This window comes from Micrasema longulum, unplaced genomic scaffold, assembly GCF_059751315.1.
Source record: "Micrasema longulum isolate JH-2025_06_02 unplaced genomic scaffold, ASM5975131v1 h1tg001091l, whole genome shotgun sequence".
Taxonomy (NCBI): domain Eukaryota; kingdom Metazoa; phylum Arthropoda; class Insecta; order Trichoptera; family Brachycentridae; genus Micrasema; species Micrasema longulum.
Genome location: NW_028278279.1, coordinates 424478 through 433635, shown reverse-complemented (window position 1 = coordinate 433635; position 9158 = coordinate 424478). Strand labels below are relative to the sequence as shown.

Here is a 9158-nt window from a genome sequence, read left to right as displayed (position 1 = left end):
AAATGTTTAGTGTGTTTTAACATTATTCTTATATCGGCCCTGAAGTGATTTTCCCGAAAATAAAATAAAATCAATCACTCCGACTAATAATGAATAATATTTAACACACAAGCAATTGTGTGTTAATTATTATTGTGCATTGAAGCAAATGAAAGAAGCGGAATGCTCGGGGTATATATTTTATTTTTACTGTGCAGGTCGGTATTTAATTAAACGTCATTGGGCCGGTACCTACCCTTTTTTACATAAAAAAAACTGTCACTAATACGGTACCGAATTAAAAAAAATATCTCCTAGGCAACCAAGATATTCATTAATCAAACAACGGAACGCGAAACATACTACGTGCTTGTGTTCCTTGATTTTTTGCGTCGCGTGCGTTTCGATTATAACAAAATAAACCTCATTTATTTAATTCTGCATAATTACATACATTTTGATAGTAGTGCCAAACATCTACCAATAATCCGGAAAATTACAAGTTATAGTTATGTTTTAGTCGTTATAAAATAAGCGGGGCGCCATTCGTATGTTTTTGTTGACACCTTTGGTTGCCATGACAACGTATTAACCATGGATAAAGACATAGATAGGTATTCGATAACTGGACGGATTGGGGAAGGGGCACACGGGCTCGTTTTGAAAGGCGTTCACTTACCAACTGGAAGAAAAGTTGCCTTGAAAAAGCTTTTGCTAAAATCCCTCGATGATGGAATACCTCTAAACGTTATGCGGGAAATTAAAACGCTTCAACACATCAATTGCAAATATGTATGTATGTAGAAATGTATTTTTTGTTTTAAAATGGAGAACCTAAACCCAAGTTGCTTCTTTTTAACACCTGCGGGTCCCCCGTCCTGGAAGACCGTCGATGACGATCTTTCGGCTTTATTCGGCGGAACTAAGGGATGCGAGAGTGCTGACTAGCGATAGGTTCTCTTAGAGGCGTCTGGTGTCCACATTCTGCACTTAGAAGCTGATCTGGAAAAAAATAAGTTAAGAAAATAAGGATCATTTTGTCAAAATGTATTTTTTTAATCATGTAAAAGTTTGTCATATAAGGTTAGTGGGTAGCGCATTTGCCTATCTTTCCTCAGGTTCTGGGTTCGATTCTTGATAAGGTGTACCTAAAATACTTATTCAGTAGTGATTTTTCACGGCGACATTTCATGCTCCCTGGGCCGGTGCCTGAAACGATACCAGATACGCTGCGATTAGAATGTCAATGCAGAGCCCTATGCACCATTGAGTGAAAATTATAAATTGAGCTATTTTTACGAAAGTGATTCCACCATTCATTAACATCTTACAGACTGGTTACTCAATTTTTTTTAAGTATTTTTTTTTCATCTTTTCAATAAATTACTACAGATAAAAAAAAATCATTTTGTTTTTATGCCAACAAAAATTTTCTTAAGAGAATATATTATGCGGTATAAAAAAATTTTGACTAATAGGTATTTGAACGTTGTCTTTCTGTCTCTCTCTCGAAGATGCCTCCTCGATGCGGTTCGCAAAGAACAACTACACAACTGACTGATTAATTTCATAAATAAAATCGAAAAAACCGACGTTTCGCTGCCCTGTTTTCTGCACCTTAAAACCCAACCGATTTTTTCTTTTAGACAGAGTATCAGAATAAAATTTTCTGTGTCCGTATTTTTTTGGTTTTTCAAAATTATTTATCACATTTGTGTACCGTACGTTCGAAGACAGGAGATAAAACTGGGCGTTTTTTTGGGTTTGTTGGTCCTAGATCCCATAAGAAACAATATATCAAAAAAGCAAAACGATAGAGACACGCTAATGATAAATATCTATAGCTTGCAATAAAATCATTGCTCTAGTGCCATAATCCAGGGAGCAAATACGGGACTACGTTTGTTTGACGAAAAGACCGCGTTTCCTTTTAACGGAAGCTGAAATTGGGGAATATTTTTTGCTCATTCATTTTATTTTGTGCTCGTTGTCACGGTATAATTATTAGTATGTAATTGACAAACTTTGAACGTTAATGGATGTACATTCAAAATTATTATTGGCATGGTAGTAATTACTTCCGTAAATAAGCATGCGGCATCGCTGAATAAAGCCGAAAGTAATTAGTTGTATTTTAGTGGTTCAGATTATTTTAGACTTATTTTAAATAAATTACCATGGTACCTCAACCAAACTTTTCTCCGACACCGACCTTTCATTTACTTTTCGTGTCAAATAAAAAACAAACAAAAATGTAATAAAGTATTTTATTCTTCTGTTTGTAGGTGGTCCAACTATTTGATGTATTCCCTCGGGGAATGAGCTTTATTCTTGTTCTGGAGTACATGTCATCCGGTCTTTGGGAAATGTTGAGGGATACAAAGAATCAACTCACCGAACCGCAAATTAAAACCTATTCTCAGATGCTACTAAAAGGAGTTGATTATCTTCATGATCACAACATAATGCATAGGGTAAGTTTCCTTATTTTTATAATTTATTGTTACATACTTAAATTTGTCACAGTTTACTTAATGTGCATGTGCAAAACTACTTACGAAATTGTTACATTTTTACCCAATTTACATGATTATTATAAGTTTTATTATAAAAATTATTTAATGCAATACCTATGTTATTTGTATATGCTGCAAAATATTTTCGCAAAATTCGCTCATTATTTCTGAGGGCTGAAAAAAATCACAATTAAGTACAGTGTGTTCGAATTTTTAATAAGCCTATGTCAATGAGATGGTGGCTGTCGGTGATCCAAGTAAAAAAATATAATTTTGTTTATGTTTGCGGGCACACTAGAATATTGTATTGGAAAACGTTTCAATTCAATTAATTTATTTTAAATAACACATACATAACAAAATAAAATTCAAGACGTATATATTATAAAAAGAAGAAAAAATACAGGAAAGAGGCTATTGTCAAAGTAGTAGGAGAATCCTGCTCTGGAAAACCCCTTCGGATACATGGAACAAATCAACATCCAGAGCGATGGGGTTGTGGCCCTGTGGCTAGTGTCTCGGATTCACGGACCAAAGGTCTGTGGTTTGAATCCCACTCTACCCCAACTTGATTCCATTTTTTAATAGTGAGTTATTTACAACTCGTTGAAAATAGCCCTCAAAAATTTAATATTTGGGTAAATCATAAGAACGCAAATATTTCTTTTAAAAAAAATTTTTAAAAATAAAAAAATGTTATTCGGTATAGCTGTAGCCCTTCCAACAGGCATAACCATCGGAAGGCTGATCCTGTATATCGGAATATGAAACAATATATAATGACGCTGTCTTAGGTAATTATCAGGAGCATAGAAACCAATGCTCATCATAATCTTAGGATTATCGACCATACCTAGGTACCGCGTAATAATCGATAAAAATGTGTGGTCATATACGCATTCCTTCTAGTCTCTAAACTGGTGTAGCCAAGCATACCCTGGAGAAACTCGGTCGGGCAGAGCCAAGGATAATACCCGCACTCTCTCGTGTAGAGATATTTCAGACTCAGTAACTTTTTTTGAATTTTCTCTATCATAAGAGAGTACTTCAGTTCATGTGGCCCCCAAATCATCGATCCACTCTCGAGTCTACTTCGCACCAAGGAGTTGTAAAGATTTCTCAGTACGCGGGTATTTTCGAAAACCCTGGCAGTACGCAGACCAAATCCTAACATCTTCAATGATTTACCACTGATTGTGTCTATGTGATCATGAAATGGCAGGGTGCTCACAAATCTAACGCCCAGTTCCTTAAGATTCGATGTTCGTGTCAGATTCTGGTCATTCATTTTGTAACGAAAAAATATACTTTTTTGGGACCTAGTGAAAAACCTAAGTTTGTTTCGCCTTCCCATTCAAATATGTTAGATACCTATATCCGCTTGGAGAAGACAAAATTGTCGTATGTCACGCACACATAAGCAAATTTTACTAAAGATTTGAATGGACTTTACTGCATTACTCTTTTTTATGCCCGATGTAGGTAACTTTTTTGATATTTATTTATTAACGGACATTGTCCATGTATACAATTTATAAGGTTTAAATATTACAATAAAAGAATGGTTTAAAAAAAAAATCAAAAAAGAAAAGAAGCATTGACGAACATAAGGGACATCGAGACAAGATCTGGACTATTTATTTAGTGCTCGTTTAAATCGTTGTAAACTTAAACCAAAAAAAAATTAGGTACATCGGTATTTTATAATTATTGTGAGTTTCTCGGCTTCATTTTATGCTAATTTTTCTTTATATTGATTACAACCATTAGGATTTAACACTTACATAGGCACATGTTGCATATTATCTGCTGGTGGTAGATAATAACGTACCCCCCGGGACATCCTTTACATAAAGTAAATACCTAGTTCCCACCAGATGCATATAGAATTTACCCATCTGCTAAAAATAATGCGTCTCTCTAGGGGATGACACTTGTCTAAGATTATCTGTAATACCAAAAATAATGTATTTTTAGATCTGTTATCTACAGCTGCTATTCAAAATAGCTATAAATGGAATCCATTAGTAAAGTACCACATGCATCGCCAAACGGGGGCATTTAGACAGAAATAATCATAAAGAAAAAAATAATATTTTTGTATTTACTTATCCCTTCCTTAAGGACACACAATTGTATTATATAAATCCATACACAGTCCTTTGGGTGTAATAAGAAATGTAATCTCACGTGGTTACTACGTCACTATGACGTAATACTTTGTTTAAATAAATACGGTAGCTTTCAAGTGTAACAGTATAATGGTTTTTTGTAATGTCTTTTAAATGAAATAAATAAATATACAACATCTCGTGTCTTGTCAATTGATCTAGTGGACGTCGATTAATATTTCTCTATATGCTACTACATCGACACATAACAATTCGCATAAATGAAATTTAATCATTCTATACTATGTAGTACCTACTCTTTTATTTCATTAGTTATTATTATTTTACTTTTTTGATATTTCATTGTGTTATTTTATGTTAGTTATTTCTGCATTGTTCTATGAAAACTAAGTACCTATGTTTTTTTTTATATGGTAAAATTGACTCTGCACAATTAGCAATTTAATTGGAATAACAATCATTATTATTATTATTACAATTCTATAGCAACAAAAGCTTCACTAACTTCACTAAAATCTACAAATGGAAGAATTGAAGAAATAAGGATGTTCAAACATAGGCAAAATAGTGAATGTTACACAGTATGTAAAGTGTCCACTTAAACCAGCCAATGACAGGGCATAAGCCCTGTAAATGCCTAGACTTCCATATTCCCTTATTTAAGGTATTCTCCATCCCTGTTGTAATTTGTCAACAAAAGAATCCTAAAAAACATTTATTTTATTTGATAATATTATATATACTCGTATAAGTACATGTATACAATGGAATGACAATTTACTTGTTGATTCCTATTGAAATTCGTGATTTCGGAGTCGATTTGAACGTCGTTGATACAAAATTAAGAATAACGGTGCTTTGTTATTTATCATGATAAGATAATTGACCGGTAGATTTAGTGATATGTTTTATTTATTTAGTAGGGGAGCGTGGTTAACAATGAATCACGGGTTATAGTGAATCGTTTGCAATAGCCAAGGGCCAGCTGCATAAAAAAGTTGAATTAAATAATGTTACAAGTTCAATAATTGGTGTATTTTTGTCCAAATCTGCAAATGAGTTGTTTTATTTGACTTTTTCGTGCAACTCTTTTGTCCATTTCGACAATGCCGCAACAATTATTTAACTTAACTTTTTTATGCAACTAGCTCTTAGTGTGTACTACGCGCGCACTTTAGTTTAATTCATACTTTTTCATACCCCCTTCTGCCATGCTAGTCGCCTTCGCGATATTAGAGCTGACATGCTGCCATGCTTGGGTCAATATGTCGTCTCTTCAATTCGTTTTTGTCCAACAGCCCAAAACACAAATCTGCAGAAATAGAGCTTTAAAGTTTTTTTTTACGAAATACGCATAAAGAATGACCACAAATTACGATAAAATTAGATTTCAAAAGGCCCTTAAACAATTTTTTTATTTTTTTTATTTGAATTTTATAAATGAAGGCTTTCTCAGAACTCCTGTACACTTAACTGATTTTTCGTCAAAAATGGTATGTTGGATAAAAACGAACTAAAGCGACGATGTTGGAAGTTGGAACTTGACATTTTTTTTACGTGTATTTAAATAATGTTTTGTTTTGTTTGTTTCGTCTATATGGGTGGAAAATTTAAAGGTTATATTTTTCCTTTCGCTGGTTACTGTTTAATATTTAAGTACAATATTTTATTTTATTGGGAGAGAAGCTTACTATTTTTCGAAAACTGCCATTGGGTTACAGTGAAACATTAACAAAAGCTTGTAAATCGTTCCCGGTTTATTGAATTACCAAAAGCAGGTCCAAGAAAAGAGGAAAGAGCATCGATACGGAAAGGGAAGTCCATTATTGCAACCAATAACCCAAATAAACTCGAAAACAGAAAATGTGTTTTTTTTATCTTCAAAGCCTGGCAGAATTAAAAATTTACAGAAGGTACAGATAACAAACTTTTATTTTATTTTAGTAGCATAATTCAGTTTATTCCAGTCTGATCCGCTGTAACTTAAGGTTACTCTACTGTGATCCACTTCTGGATCACAGTGAAACTAATAAAAATAAATAGTATCTATTTAAATTAGCTAAAAAAAATGGTAAACCGAAACCGTTGCTTTAAAGGCTATGAATGCCTCTTTCGATTTTATTAGAGACCAGAGTTTAGTGTTAACTTCAAAGCTACGGAGGTTTAAAAAACACTTGACCCACTGTAACCCATCCTCCTCTACATACCTTATTCAAAACAAAGTTTTTCCATTATCTTTAAATATTCATTGTGCTTTCAGGACCTGAAGCCAGCCAACCTTTTGATTAACTCACAGGGGATCCTAAAAATAGCGGACTTGGGTCTCGCTCGTCTGTTCTGGAATGACAACAGAAGACCCTACTCGCATCAGGTGGCCACACGATGGTACAGGGCACCTGAACTGCTTTATGGAGCTCGGTTTTACAACCAATCTGTAGACCTTTGGGCGGTTGGATGTATCGTGGCTGAAATGATTAACCTACAGCCATTGTTTCCCGTTAGTAATAAATTAAAAATCATTATTACGAACCAGTAATCAAATTAAAATTTTCTGTGTCGGTAACTTTTCCGTTTTACAAAATTATTTATCACCGTAGATAAAACTGGGCGCTTTTTTGGGTTTTTGGGTGGTTCTAGCTCCCTTAAGAAACATATCAAAAAAGCAAAACGATAGATTTACGCCAATGGTAAATATCTATAGTGTATGAAAAAATCATTGCTCTAGCGTCATAATCCAGAGACAAAATACGGGACTACGTTTGTATGAAGAAGAGGAAATAATGAAAAACTTAACAAAATACAAGCTTACTTGCTTTTGGACAATTTCTTCTACCTAGGCCCCCATTACAATGGGAAATTGACAAAGTTATCTTCAATTGAAATATAAAGTAAAATCGAATTTTCTGTACGAAAATGAGTACCTATATTCCGTCATGATCGTAAAACAATGACAGATGTGCGAAAAATGAGACAATGACTTTCTTGTATATTTGATCTTGAAAAGGTTTTATAAAGGCTGTATATTCTAGGTTTGAAAAATATCAAGCATATTTCTACTTTTGTACTTATCAAGTGACATAAAGTAGGATTTTTTTTTAAACCGCTCTCATGTAAAGTTGAAGAAAATCATATGCGTCGTTGTTCTACGATCATGACAATTTGTTTTTCGGAACATAACATGTTCAATAATTAAGGTTAGGTATGTATAATTTTATTCCTACGGTTACTGATGAAGATACTTTAAATTTTTGTACAAATATGTTCACGTTCGTACAGGAAATTCGATTATACTTTACAGACAATTAAAGATAACTCTGTTAACTGTCCATTATAATCAAGGCCCTAGAACAATCCTGTGCGGCTCATTGACATTTATGTGGTACCGATTGCTTTGATAATGTGATAATCAGTCACAAGTCACCAAGCCGCTCCGCTGCATCTCGTCGATGTATATCCACCCAACCTTGTCTCTGTGACATCTTAGTATTTTGTTCCAGCCTATCAAATTACTTATGTAATTTATATGAAAAATCGCCACAAAAACAAACAATAATTCCTTCTCCCGAACAATAGACAGTTTTGAAATAAGCACTTATGTAGGTACTATTTGAGAGAAAATTGGTTTATTAAAAATCATTTAGTGCTAGTAATGTTCAATTTATAAAGAAAATCAGAAAAAAACTTAATGAGTATTAAAATTTTCATTGGAATACATGTTTTATTACCTATTTTAGGATAGTATTTTAAATACCAAAATTAAATCATTTAAAAAAAGTTTTACATATCAAGGAATTATCTTTTTTAACTTGCCTCACGAACTAGAAAGTATCGAGGTCTTCACTAAATACAAGCTGAAGATAAAAATACTTATCTAAAAACCACCTTACTTAAATGTTCCTCTTTAGCAAGCCAATTTAAATATTTTATTTAAAATATGTTTTTTAATTATACCATTCTATCTGAATTTCTTTATATTCTTTTGGTCAGAAACTCAATAGTAACATCTTATTTTTACTTATCAGTCTTATCACCACGTTATGTATATTTTGTATTATTTACCTTTATTTATTTAATAACATTTGGATTGTATTTGATTTTTGGTGAGGTATTTTGTTTATTTTTTTATGTACCTTTTTTACCAAAATTTTAAATATGTACCACTTATGTAAAAATATGTTTGTTTCTATCTATGTATATTTCATAATGTATCCTTTACATTGTATTTGTTTTCCAGGGTGAATCTGATATTGAACAATTAGCGATAGTTCTCCATAATCTGGGCACTCCTACTAAAGAAAGCTGGCCCGATTTGACAACTCTGCCCGATTATAATAAAATAACATTCCCGGAATCTGAAGCAACACCTTGGAAAGAATTGTTACCAAATGCGTGTGAAGAAGCAGTAAACTTTATCAAAGGATTCTTGCTGTATGATTCTATGAAAAGGATGACAGCAAATTCGGTAAGAGCAATAATTGCTGTAAAATGATTTATTTTTAGTTATTGATTGATTTGATTTTTTTAAATGTTT

General features: G+C 33.0%; 1 protein-coding gene across 1 annotated transcript in view; it reads left to right on the top strand.

Annotated features, from left to right (window-relative positions):
* The first annotated feature begins 317 nt into the window (after positions 1-317).
* LOC148277068 (cyclin-dependent kinase 20) overlaps positions 318-9158 on the top strand; it is a 12126-nt gene continuing 3285 nt past the window's right edge. The window contains exons 1-4 of the mRNA XM_088233393.1: positions 318-771; positions 2265-2453; positions 6888-7124; positions 8862-9089. Of these exons, the coding sequence (XP_088089519.1) occupies positions 574-771; positions 2265-2453; positions 6888-7124; positions 8862-9089 (852 nt within the window). The 5' untranslated portion in view covers positions 318-573. The remainder of the gene's footprint in view (positions 772-2264; positions 2454-6887; positions 7125-8861; positions 9090-9158) is intronic.